Below are 14,607 nucleotides of genomic sequence, written 5' to 3'. Positions count from 1 at the left end.
CTTCACATTCACACAGTTCCATTCACACCTGGGAGCTGCCCAGTACAACCACAGTCTGACACCATTGGCCACTGAGCAACTCCACTGGAGCAGTTGGGGGTAAGTGCCTTGCTCAAGGGCACTTCAGCGGCAGATTTTTCCTGCTGGTCGCGGGGATCACAAACCCTCTTCTCTAGCCATTAGGCCACCGCTTCCCCATTATTATTATGTTATTATACATGTAGCAATAATGTTTCCAATATATTGTGATTCAGGTTGTGCCCATATTTATACAACACACCCTGTACTGTGCCAGTGATTTTCATACTGAGTACATGAACATGATACACATTCCATAGGCATCCATACAGGGCGACTAGAAGTGGAAGCTTTTTACGTTGCTTTATCTGGTAGTCTGAGCAGTAGTATAAAGCATCCCTCGGCCCCGCCTCCTCCATAAACAGCCACATTTTAATTCCAGTGATTGGTCACTATTTGTCACTGAGGTGTATGAGGCCCATGTAGTCTGACTTGTGGCTGACATCTCAGGTAGATCATTGGATTCATGTTCCCAGTTCACACGGCTTCCATCCTCATGGCCACCAACATTTCATGCTTTAGTTTCTTCATTGTTTTGATACGATCTGCGGGGAAAATAGGTGAAGTATAAAATAAGTAGCTGCATTTCTAGTGCTTTTCTAGTACTACTATTACTACAGCTCCTGCTCAGCTGCTATTACTATTACTAGTACTGCTGCTACTACTACTGCTGCTACTACTACTACCACTACAACTACTACTACTACTACTACTACTACTACTACTACTACTACTACTACTACTACTACTACTACTACTACTATTATACTACTAGTACTACTACTACAACTATTACTACTACTAATATTATACTACTATTATACTACAACTACTACTACTATATAATGGCAATCATACATCCTAATACACTTAACACTAAGTATTACTTAGTTCAGATTAGTTCAGCCCAAAACTAGCTCTATTCGCCTTACTCACTTCGCCGCCATCTTTGTTTTCTAAGTTTGCTATGAATGCATTTAAATGAGCATAATTTACTTCAAAATATATGAAAAAATACACGAACTACGGCTGAGAACAACAATCTGATCCAGGTTATCATGAATTAGTAATTCTGTATTCTGTCTGTTGTTTTGACTAAGTCGGGTCTTGAAGTGGCTTTTTTTATAGCAAGGTTTTAACAAGTGAATGACATTGAGTGATCCCACTGGATCCAAGTTGATCAATATGGCCCCCAAGTGAATAAGGTGAATGTCACACCAAGACACCGTCCACCAGTCACATACAGTACAAGATGTTGACATGATACTCACTGTGCAATTTGTTCTACAGGTATGATAGAATAGAAACAGTCAGTAATGTCTTAATAGAGGTGGACAGGAGGCAGTATAGATTATCCTCATTCACATCCAAAACACATTTCAGGAAACAACATTTGTCAGTTGTGAGCGCAAAAGAACACCTTTGTACAGCATGCATACAAACACAAACCTGACCTAACCTAACCTAACCTAAACTGACCTAACATAACCTAACCTAAACTGACCTAACCTAAACTGACCTGACCTAAACTGACCTAACCTGACCTAACCAAACCTAAACTGACCTAACCTAACCAAACCAAAACTGACCTAACCAAACCTAACCTGACATAACAGTCAAGTCAAGTCAAGAGTTTTAATTGTCACGGCATACAGGTATACAATGAAATGCGGGTGGTCTTGCCCGCAACGATGTGCAATACAGTGGTACATATAATAGAATCAAAGAAGAAACAACATTGTGCAGTACAGATAGCAGGTAACATGGAGTGACATCTCGGTATCTGTACATAGTTATTTACAGCGCATGTGTGACATGCTAGTTAGCTTTGGTAGTGCAATACACTGTTCCTGTTATTCTAATTTAAAGTGACCTTTCCTTTGGCCATAAGTGTGCGTGTGTGCGACATGAGTGTGTGCCCGCTCATGTTAAAGTGTTAAGTGGCTGCTCGTGTGTGAGCGTGCACAGTGTGCGTGTCGTGTGTGTGTTCATGTGTGCTTGTGTGTGGACAGTTCAATGTTCTGAGCACTCAATGTACATTGTTCATGGCTCTGATGGCCTGGGGGAAGAAGCTGAGCCTAAACCGCTCTGTCCTAGTAGCTGAGATTTGCAGGCGTCTGCCTGACCTCAGCAGCTGAAACAGGCTGTTATTGGGGTGGTGAGGGTCTTTCATTATCCTGCAGGCTCTGGATTTGCACCTCTTGTTGTATAGAACCTGCAGGGGGGGTAGTGCAATACCCGTGGTACGCTCGGCTGAGCGCACCACTTTCTGTAGGGCCTTCTTGTCCTGTGCCGTGCTGTTTCCATACCAGGCAGTGATGTTTCCGGTCAGGATGCTCTCTACAGCTCCTGAGTAGAAGGACTGGAGTATCTTCCCCGATACTCTGAACTTCCTTAACTGTCTCAGGTGGTAGAGACGCTGTTTCGCCTTATTTACTACTGTGCCTATGTGTGTTGACCATGTCAGGTCCTCTGAGATGTGGACCCCCAGGTACTTGAAGCTGCTCACCCTGTCCACGGTAGCCCCGTTTATCATCAGTGGTGTGTGTGTCTCCTGCTGTCCTCTCCTATAATCCACGATCAGTTCCTTGGTTTTGCCAATGTTCAGGAGCAGGCTGTTGTCCTGGCACCAGCGTTCCAGTACCTCCACCTCCTCCCGGTAGGCCTTCTCGTCGTTGTCCGAGATCAGCCCCACCACCACCGTGTCATCTGCGAACTTCACTATGGAGTTGGAGCTGAACTTGGCCACACAGTCGTGTGTGTAGAGTGAGTACAGCAGGGGGCTCAGAACACAGCCCTGGGGGGACCCGATGCTCAGGGTGATGGTGTTGGAGGTCTGACCCCCCACCCTGACCGCCTGGGGTCTTTCGCTCAGAAAGTCCAGTACCCAGGCGCTCAGGGCGGAGCTCAGACCTAGCTCGATCAGCTTGTCCACCAGTCTGGTGGGGACTATGGTGTTGAACGCTGAGCTGTAGTCAATGAACAACAGTCTCACATAGCCCCCCTTCTGACGGTCAAGGTGCGAGAGGGTGCTGTGCAGTACCTGGGAGACCGCGTCGTCGGTGGACCTGTTTGTCCTGTATGCAAATTGCATAGGGTCCATATCACTGGGGAGGGAGGCACAAATGTGGTCCTTGACCAGCCTCTCGAAACATTTCATGACCACAGAGGTGAGTGCCACCGGTCTGTAGTCATTTGGACATGCTGGGGAGGGTTTCTTCGGCACAGGGATGATGGTAGACCTCTTGAAGCAGGCAGGGACCACTGACTCCGCCAGTGATTGATTAAATATGACGGTGAACACAGGGGCCAGCTGGTTGGCACAGGTCTTGAGTATACGTCCTGTTATGCCATCTGGGCCAGCAGCCTTCCTGGTGTTCACCTGCATAAATGCTCTTCTCACACTGTGTTCCGACAACGAGAGAGCGTCCCCCCCCCCTCGCGGTTGCCCCCCCCCCTCCACAACAGCCGGCGCGCCAGTGACGTCACTAGCCGGAGAGCCAGCAGCGCCACTGTCTACACCAAACCGAGCGTAGAAGGTGTTGAGCTTGTCCGCGAGGGAGGCGTCGTCGCTCCCCATTGACGGGGCGCTGACTTTATAGTCAGTTAACCAAACCTAACCTGACATAACCTAACTAGGGCTGACCTTCAAAGCTTTTTTTGGCAATCGAAGCTTCGGGCCGAGCTTCGATTTTAATTGGAAGCTTCGATAAAAAAAAAAAAAACGTTTTTATTTTGTTTATTTATTTTTTTATCTTATGTTGTGGGACTTGTACAGCACTTGGTAAACTTTGTTGTTTTTAAATGTGCTCTATAAATAAAGTGGATTGTTCACACACACACACACACACACACACAAATCGAAGTAAAAAATACAAATAAAAAATGAAAATCGAAAAGCGAGATACTAAACCTGTTGTTGTTAGCTTACATGCTAACGTGAATGGGATCGACCATAGCATTGCGGCTAGGCTAGCTACCATAGCAGTATAGCTCTAGTTGAATGGATAAATGTTATTTAACATTGCAGAATGGGTACAATACAATACGGCTCAATATAAACAGTTGTTAAGGGGGGGTGCAGAGTCATCAACACAATGTACCACCAAGAGTGGAGAGTTTATGTCTCAAAAAGCGAGAGACCCAATGCTCTTGTTGTTGTTAGCTTATATGCTAACGTGAATGGGATCGACCATAGCATTGCGGCTAGGCTAGCTACCATAGCAGTACAGCAGCTAGTTGAATGGATAAACGTTATTTAACATTGCAGAATGGGTACAATACAATACGGCTCAATACAAACAGTTGTTAAGGGGGGGTGCAGAGTCATCAACACAATGTACCACCAAGAGCAGAGAGTTTATGTCTCTCAAAAAGCGAGAGACTAAACCTACAGTAAAGCTCTTGTTGTTAGCTTACATGCTAACGTGAATGTGATCGGCCATAGCATTGCGGCTAGGCTAGCTACCATAGCAGTACAGCAGCTAGTTGAATGGATACACGTTATTTCGATGGCACAAGCTTCAAAAAAAAAAAATTGAAGTTAAAAAAATAAAACTTTTATAAAAAATTTTTAAACTTCGATTTTTTTTTAAATGTTCGAAGCTTGTGCCATCGAACGAAGCTTCGAAGCTTCGAAGTATTTAAGACAGCCCTAAACCTAACCAAACCTAAACTGACCTAATCTAACCTAAACTGACCTAACCTGACCTAACCTGATCTAAACTGACCTAACCTGATCTAAACTGACCTAATCTAACCTAAACTGACCTAACCTAAACTGTCCTAACCTAAACTGACCTAATCAAACCTAAACTGACCTAACCAAACATAACCTAACCAAACCTAAACTGACCTAACCTAAACTGACCTAACCAAACCTAACCTAAACTGACCTAACCTAACCCTTATTCTAACTAAAGACGTTTTTCAAAGGGGACAGCCTATTTCCATGCCATTTCGCCCCAGTGGTGTCTAGTTTTGCAGGATGTAACTATCACAATAAAAAAAAACATTTAATCTCTAATTGAGGTTAGGGTTAGACGTGAGGTCTTCAGTAAGGTTAAGTTAAGGGAGATGTGACCAGCCCAAAATTCCTCACATCCTCAAAAAGTGCTGTTTATATTCAGAGCTCTATAGTAACTGGACATTGGACATGTACAAGTACATAGTAAAGTATATAGTATACAAAACACAGACAATACAAACGTAGGCCACACACACACACACACACACACACACACACACACACACACACACACAAAGCCTACCTTGTAACCAGCCCACCCCTTCCTGTAGCCCTTCTCCTTTCAATGCATCACTGGCACTGAAAAAAGATGATAGATCAATCTGAAATACTTTTTGTCATTTGTGACAAAATCATCTCATTTGTGTGTCATTTGTGTGGGAGAGGCTTCTCTCTCTTGCTCTTGGCTCTCGCTCTCTCTGCCTCTCTGCTCCACATAGCGTTTTGTTCCGCTGAGGTTTGGAGCGCACAGATCACTTCCCTGCAGAGACGTGTCGCTGCACCCCCTCCAGCGTGTAGCACCCACAGCGTTGAGAGAGGCAGAGAGAGAGCTCTGAGGACTTGTTTAAACAAACTGTATACATTCCATAATACTGTTGATTCAAATGTGAATTGTATAGAAAAAACTCACCAAAATGTACTATTGCACAACTGATTTGGCAAAAATAATACACCACCCCACCCCCTCCCTTGCCATACCTTGGCTTTTACTGAAATGACACCACTGATATACACCATCTAGCTCATAATCTCTCTGCCTTCTGGCTAATGGGCCAACAGGGTGCACTGGAGCCCTATATGAAGCCCTATGGTGCTGAAATCAATGGAGGCCTCTAAGCCTCCTAAAAGGGTTCAGTAAGCAAATGATGACTCATTGCAACACAAGCTCCATAATCTGCAGTCTGCTCCAGGACCAGTCTTGTGTTTATCATCACTCTTGATGGAGTCAAAATAAGATATTACGAAATTGTTTGTATTTGTCTCTACGGTATTTGGAGTAAAACACAGAATCCTTATGTTGTGTTAATTACAGCTCAATGAAATTATGTAGATGGAAAAAAACAGCAATAGGGATTGATATTTTTTCATCTCTATAATTGTATTTAGCTGTAACACAACACATTGATTCAGCCTCCTGTGATTACATCACTGGAAAATGTATTCAAAGTCATAAACTCTCAATAACTCAAACTAAATTAATGTGTGCAAAACAGTTTACAGATTTGGGATATGTGTGAGGTTATGTGCAAAATGTATCAGCCTAAAGTGGCCCTTTAAATCCTGTTAATTCAGGAAGAGAATCTCCTTCTGAGGAAATAAATTATAAGGTTAGGGTTAATGGTATCATATCCCATAGACTAGAAGCAGGGGTAGGCAACCCTAGGCACGCGTGCCTGCATAGGCACGCGGGGGCATTTGCATAGGCACAGGGGGCAGTATTATTATTATTATTTTTTTTTTTTGTTGCTTTGAAATATTATAGTGAACTATTTTGCACTGTTGTCGCATTTATCTTGTTGAAATCCTCCCACAGGTTCTTTTTACTTCCACATATTTAATTGAGACCCTTTATTTGTTTATTATTTCAATTTAGCTGGAAATACATTGCTACATCATTCAGTAACATTTGCAGAGCCTTATAACAAAAACATTATTACGGTCACCATTGTGACCAGTGGGATTAATCAACAAATTGTATTATTTATTTTTCTATTTCATTGAACATTGCACATGTTAAAAGCCATTTTTTTACTCAAAATGTGAGTATTACCAAGTCAACTTGTGTTCTTAAAACAATGACAATAAACATAGTTTTATTAGGTTGAAATAATGTGGTTGTGTACTAATTTTTCTGTTAACGTATTATGGATTGAAAACTGAAAACCTTAATGCACAGTAACTGAACTCAATATTTTTAAGTTCTGGTAACTAATAATTTCTTTTTTACAGTGTAGTCTTGCGATCACTCAAAACTTATTTACACGATATACCTCACATTCACCCTCCATTCACATCCTGGTGTTCTCCTGGTGTTCTCCATTAGGCTTGTAGGTGGAGCTATGACAGCACACGTACAGTACACACACCGATGGTGTGTGATGTGTCCAAAAATGAATGGGCAAATGTGAGTGAAATGGTCGCACTGTATGCAGCTGTTTGTCTGCATTGCATTCATTAAAAAGACCTGATTATGAAAAAAAAAAAAAACGATGCATGGAATATTGTTGAGGCACACTAGTTACAACTATATTTCAAACAGGCACTCCATGTCAAAAAGGTTGCTGACCCCTGAGCAACGCTAATATAACATTGTTAATTTAAATTCTTTACCCTCGTAAACATGTCGAATAAATTCAGCAACATGTAAAGACCTATTTCTAGAGCTACATCATATGAACAACTCATCTTTTGGACCATAGGATCTTGGAATGATTGGAATCCATCCTTTGTATTATAAGGTTCTATTTTGGTCAAGAACAAGTTATTCATATATATAGCTCTACAAACAAGTCTTTACATGTGGGTGAAGTTCACTTTTCGAAAATGTTTATATTAAGTAGGTAAATAAAATGTGAATTAAAATGTTTATTAGTTTTGCTCTATTCATAGTAATTGTTTGCAGACATCTTGGTCACAAACAACAGGTGATTGTAATCTTAGCAGGTGATTAGCTGTAAATGACAATGGTGGCCAATGAGCTGTGGCATTGTGCCATATTGTACAAACACGTCATGAGAACACTATGAATGTGAATCAATACCTTAAAACTACTCTGAATGTATAATTCCAAGCTCACTAAATGTTCAGGGGAAGCCATGTTTAACAACACTGACCCATCCTCTTCTTATAGCGGTTATTCTAGGTCTATTCAAAAGGTCTGTTTAACTTTTGACCTGAATGGGAAAATGAACTGATCCCAGGCCAGTCAAGGTGTGTAGTGAGTGAGCAGCCCTACCAGATGTGCCAGGGTTTGTCTTTGATGTTCTCGAGACACAGGTGCTGGGACACCTTGACGGAGGACATGGCGTCTCGCAGGTCCATCTTGTTAGCAAAGAGCAACACCGGCATCCTCCTGCTCTGGATATCTGGACCACAGACAGACAGACAGACAGACAGACAGACAGACAGACAGACAGACAGACAGACAGACAGACAGACAGACAGACCCACAGACAGACAGACCCACACACACAGACACACACACACACAGACACACACACACACACACAGACACAGACAGACACACAGACACACACACAGACAGACAGACAGAGAGATAGACAATGACATACATAGTACAGGCATAGAGAATGACAGACAGACAGACAGAAAGATTAGATAGGCAGACATAGAGATAGACAGAGAGCTGGATAGACAAGCCACCAAACAGACACAATAACTAGTGAATAATCGGTGGAAAGGGATAATAAGCCTTCAATGATAATTACCTCCAGGTTATGTCTTGTCTGTCTGAACTATATTTCTCAAAGTACTACTGGAGCTGGATTGCCATACAACCCAAATCACCATATAATTATATAATCTTTAGCCATATTAGATTAGGCATAATTTACTCTGTATTCCACATCTATGTAGTTGAGTAAGACCAGTGAAGAGCAGATGGCAGTTGTACCTAGATGACAGGTGACAGGTGACAGAGGCATGCAACATATGTCCTGAGACCCCGAACGGAGTACACTATTGATTCTGGTGACCCCATGACCTTTCCTCTGGCATCGCCATCAGACAGACATTTTCAAATGAGCGCATCTCCTGACCCTTTAGTTACAGTCACAACATTTTCACGTCAAAATGAATGAAACACCACCATCAGGCCAAATTTCCCATTTTCAAATGAATGCATCTCCTGATCCGTTAGTCACACAGTCACGTAAATTATTAACACATTGGACTTCATACTAACTGTAGGTCCTATGAAGTTTGCGATATTGGATTTTCCATCATTCTTATTTTTTGATAAATCCCTTTTTCCCCTACTCCTGGATAGGGGTGGGACGATACATCGATCCAGATCGATACATCGATGTAATTATCAACAATCGAATCGGATCGATGCAATGTAATAAGATCGATTGATATCGATACTCTTATTTTGAAAATCCTGTGGCGAGTCTCATATCCGCCCAAGAACAACAGCAGTAGCTCCGTGTGTGTAGACGTTACAGCATAGCATTCTCCCTTTCTGTGTGTGTGTGTACGCACGTCTTTGGAAAGACCAGATGAGGTCAGAGGAGTTTGATGTTTAAATGTTATTTAAACATAAACAATATAATACATAATAAATGTAGGCCTATACATGATCATGCAACATCAACAAATTGTTGTAGGAACGGTTTGGGAGAGGGAGGTAGGGAGGGGTTTTAGGTTGAGTTTTGAGTTCCAAAAAATGGAGCTTAAAGTTTAAAGCTCAATATATCAAAACGTGGCACTTTACAGTGAACAGGAGGTCTATTTGTATTAAAAACAATAGATTGATTTTCCTTTAAATGTCTGGAAGAGCTCAAAAATACAAATGTCAAATGATATTTTCGTTACCTTTTTTTAGTTGATCTAAATGTTACTGATTGTGTTAAATGGGCATATGATATCATCTCATATCGATTGCAGGCACCTGAATCTAATCTAATCGTATTGTATCGTGAGAGACTTTGTGATATCGGCAAATATCGTATCGTTGTCCAAAGAATCGATATCGTATCGTATCATGATGAAACTGGTGATTCCCACCCCTACTCCTGGACTGTCCACCTGATTCACAACGTGCCGCATGGCATCTAGGAACCAACAACTTTACATGTATTATTGACATTGTTTAAAGGCCAAGCCCTTCCGACCACGAGTTTCAGATAAACGCATGGTAAACAGAAAGTGATGCATTACTTGTGAACACTTGTCCAATTTGCACCAAACTTGACAAATGTTCGTCCTATAAAAAACATATTTTATATGTCTGCACTTTATGTGCTTATTTCATGTCTATTCTATTCTACTACTTATTGCACTGCACTATGTAAGGGATAATGTATAGCTACGAGGTCATTGTCGCAAAAGAATTGACCGACACAGAGTTTAAAATACCGAGGCGCAGCGCCGAGGTGTTTTAAACGTCAGTGAAGGTCAATTATTTTGCGACAATGATCGAGTATAGCTATACATTATCCCGCTTATTACATGGCTAACTTACTAACAATATACCTAATTCATCGACAAGACTAGATCAAATGAAGACGCAGTTGTTCTGTGGCTCTGTCAGCCCTGAACGTCAGCAAAACAAAGGAGATGATTGTGGACTTCAGGAGGTCGGGGGTCAAGGACTACAGCCCCCTCAGCATCGACGGGGCACCGGTTGAGAGAGTCAACAGCTTTAAGTACCTCGGAGCCTACATATCCGAGGACTTGACATGGACCACATACATTAACAGTGTTGTGAAGAAGGCACGACAACGCCTCTACTTCCTCAGGCGCCTAAGGAAGTTCCAAGTCAGCCAGAAAATCCTTAAGAACTTCTACTCATGTACAATAGAGAGCATCTTGACCGGCAACATCACCTCCTGGTTTGGGAATAGCACTGCACAAGACCAAAGCAGACTACAAAGAGTGACACGTTCAGCCGAACGCACAATTGGAGGGGGGCTCCCCACCCTCCAGAACATTTACTACAAGCGTTGCAAGGGCAAGGCTAAGAGAATCATTAAAGACTCCAGTCACCCGAACAACTGCCTCTTTGAACTGCTGCGGTCAGGCAAGCGATACAGGAGTCTCAAGGCGAGCACAGAAAGACTCAGAAGAAGCTTCTATCCCCAGGCCATCAGGCTGCTAAACGAACAATGAATGAACACTACACAACAACAACCACCAAACGCACATAGCACACACATCCACACGCACACACTCACTTTAAACAAACACACTGTAGCACCCACTCCACACACTTATAGCACACACCCACTTTAAACAAACACACTGTAGCACCCACTCCCCACACTTTATATTTATGGATGAAGGATTGCACTACAACTCGTACACCTTACTGTAAATTGTACCTAAAATTGTACCTCATCCCATTTCTGCTTTGCACTAGATAGTACTGTACATTAGTACACTGCATAGTATTGTGTATTGTATATTATATGGTAACTCAGAACATTGTACATATGTCTATACCGAACACTGTGACCTCATTTTCTTCTTCTAAATTCATGCTATATTATGTTATTATGTTATTTGATACTATCTTGTCTAGCACAGTCTCTGGAGCGTAACAGTAAGAAGCATTTTGTATGAAAGTATTCTGTACTTCTGTATGACAACTATTAAAGAACTTGAACTTGAACTTGAATAAAGTGATTATTATTATCGGCAGCCGGCAGGTCTGTGGTCTCTGGTCTGATTGCATGACTGAGTGCAGCTGTGCATATGCTGAGCAGCACTGATACAGTGTTGTAGTGGGCTTGATTGCGAACAGCTGCGCACAGCGGTCATTATTGCCCCACAGCGGTCATTATTGTGTGATAACGGACCTCTGACGCGGGCTATTGATCAATCACAAGCAAGCATTTCGGCGAATGTGAAAACGCCATGTAATAATGCACTCTATCTTACTCTTTTTATTATTGTCTTTTTTAAACTGAATCAAACCATAAACAAGATGGCCTGTTGGGATGTTAGATCCTAATGTGAAAAACTGTGATTTTATATGTCTGCACTTTATGTGCACATTTTATGCCTGTCTTTTTTCTGTTGTGAAGCACTTTGAGCTGCAGTTTCTGTATGAAAGGTGCTATACAAATAAAGTTCTATTATTATTATTACAGTATATTATCCCTATGAAGTTTTGAGTAATTTAGCCTCACAGGGATGCTATTCTCACAAAATGAAAAACATGAACTCAACAGCATGTCTGATCACGATTATGGATTGTCCCCTTGTGATATCCTATTGATCTATCAATATGTATTGATTTGATCATTCACAAACTACATGACCCCCAGATCCAATACTGTGTTTACCCAGTAAAGTGTGAAAGTAATGGCGATTCTTCTAGTTTGTGGATGTTTTAAACATGGTATTTGTATATTTGAGAGATCAGTTATTTTTTAACACCTGGATGCAGGATGTGTGTGAATCTGACAAAGAAGTGTAACAGTATTGAAAGGTGTCCCCCCTCTTACCCTGGTGGTTGAGAAGAATGTCAAGCTCCTCCTTGGCAACAACCATTCGTAGTTTGTCACCACTATCGATGACAAATATAATGGCGTGACTCTCTCTGGGGGAGGAAATGAGAAATATAAAAAAAAATCATATATGCATTCACAAAATACATTTCATGGGTCATGGGAGCAGTTTTTTTTCTTTTCTTGTGGGTGCTCGATTATTTAGCAAGGGTGCTCCAGGATTTATAGGAATGCATAGATGCATATTTGAGGTACATATATGTGTATTATAAACTAAAGCAACTACAGGCATCTTTTGGGGGTGCTATGGCCTAAAGTGTGTGTGTGTCATACTTATAATAATGCTCCCATAGGTTCCTGTATCTGCTCTGACCAGACATGTCAAAGACTGTAAAAGACAAGCTGTACAGAGAATGAATGAATGAATGAAAACTTTATTTAACAGATTGCAGAATGGGTACAATACAGTACGGCTCAATACATACAATTGTTAAGGGGATGCAGACCTGAGAAAGACGTTTGTCTTGTTTCCATCAGGGTCCCCCATTTTCAATTCATATAGACATTTATGACATACACAACATACATGACATTTATGGCATAGGGACATATAGGTATTTAGTACTGATACATTTGTGACATAGGCGGTATTCAAATATACAGTACTGTTACCCCTAGATCCTGACAGAGTATATACATATGATGGGGAGGGGACTGTACATTAGTAGGGGGTGGGTGGGTGGGAGGGAAATATACATACGGCGGGGAGGGAATATATACATGCGGTGGGGAGGAGACTGTCTATTAGTCTATTAGACTGTCAAGGAGAGAAGAAGAATTTACACAGCCTGCCTTTAGGATTATTATGATTCTGCACATGAAAACGAACTCAAATTTGTATTCATATTACAGATATGTATTGTGTGTGTACCTTGAACTCTTGAATTTTTCAATGTTGAAACCAATAGTTGGTACTATTTCTTGTGCCTGCATCTGTAACACACGCGCACAGACAAGACAAACGACTCAGTAACGTATAATGTCAACAACTTTAATTAGAAATATATGATGTACTGTATTAGATTTTACCTGACTAACATGTTTCCAATCTTCTGACAGTGGACCTAATCCTATACGACCAGAATTCTGAAAACGAGTGATGGCGGTGAAATAAACTGACTTTGCATAGTCCTAATAATCACTCACGATAATATGATAAATACATTTGCAGTATCCATGTAACAGTAAATTTCACAGAGTAAATTTTACTCAATTTGAGTCAAATGTACTCAGTTTGAGTAAAATTTACTCTGTGAAATGAAATACTGTGTGTAGCCTACCCACTGTGTTTATCTTTTTCTTCTATTATAAACAGTAATTCTACATTCAACTCAACACATAATGGTCAAATCCTGTCTTATTATTAGGCTGGAGCCTGGAGCACTTACATGAGTCGGTTTGAGTTGGTTGATGATGGTCGTCTTGCCGCTGTTATCCAGTCCCAGACACAACACGTTCACGTCTCTCTTCCGCAGACCGAGCCACCCTGACAGTTTATCTAACAGCCCCATTGGATTCACTGGCACATAGATGATCGATATCAGACTCCACGAGCAACATTCACGCAAGGTGCCAACCCATTTGTAAGCATAGTACCACTAATACAATTAATATCGAATTAAAATAAATAGCTTAGCCTTTGTGGACAACCATGGCCAAAATGCAATATAGCTGTCTGCGTGGCTCAGAGCCGGCTATCCCACTTTGGGACAGGTAATCCTATTAAAGGAGAATTAGAAGGTTCAACCTCGCGATGACCCTTCGAATACTACAATACTAGTAATGAAGAGTTTATCGCCGGCCACTAGAGGGCAGCGTCTCACTACTATCGCTGACCGGATTGATTGATTGAAAACTTTATTAACAGATTGCAGAATGGGTACAGTACAGTACGTTAAGGGGATGCAGACCAGAGAAAGACTTTCGTCTTGTTTACATCAGGGTCCCCCATTTTCAATTCATCATAACATATATGACATACACAACATACAGATAGACAGTACTGCTACATCTATACATTTATGACATACCAGATTTATGGATAACACAGAGGAGTGTATTTCTTCAAGTAAAACCGTCTACTTTTACACTGGACTGGAGATGGGGCTGCACTTTTTCATTTCATGTTAAATTTACAGGTCCACATAACTGTAAATACCCTAGCCATCATGTCACCATAACATATCTCCTGAAACCAGTAACACCTCTTCTTAAGTGTATGCTAGGCTAGATCTAAAACGGCTTTGC

General features: G+C 41.4%; 1 protein-coding gene across 2 annotated transcripts; it reads right to left on the bottom strand.

Moving 5' to 3' along the window:
• Positions 1–432: 432 nt before the first annotated feature.
• On the bottom strand, positions 433–13,924 carry LOC311224722 (ADP-ribosylation factor-like protein 6). Of its 2 annotated transcripts, XM_084309813.1 has the most exons (8): positions 13,749–13,924; positions 13,390–13,446; positions 13,232–13,293; positions 12,634–12,702; positions 12,298–12,392; positions 8,061–8,190; positions 5,349–5,404; positions 433–623 (listed from the first exon to the last, which is right to left on the bottom strand). In XM_084309813.1, the coding sequence occupies exons 1-8, from the start codon at positions 13,869–13,871 to the stop codon at positions 556–558; spliced, it is 660 nt and encodes a 219-aa protein (XP_084165939.1). In that variant the 5' UTR covers positions 13,872–13,924; the 3' UTR covers positions 433–555. The 2 variants fall into 2 exon arrangements, with proteins under 2 accessions (XP_084165939.1, XP_084165940.1); XM_084309814.1 differs by lacking the exon at positions 5,349–5,404 and having other exon boundaries at positions 492–623.
• Positions 13,925–14,607: the final 683 nt, after the last annotated feature.

This window comes from Notolepis coatsorum (genome assembly GCF_963971535.1).
Source record: "Notolepis coatsorum genome assembly, chromosome: 3".
Taxonomy (NCBI): domain Eukaryota; kingdom Metazoa; phylum Chordata; class Actinopteri; order Aulopiformes; family Paralepididae; genus Notolepis; species Notolepis coatsorum.
The sequence above is the reverse complement of the archived record's forward strand: the minus strand, read 5'-3'. Positions and strand labels throughout refer to the sequence as shown.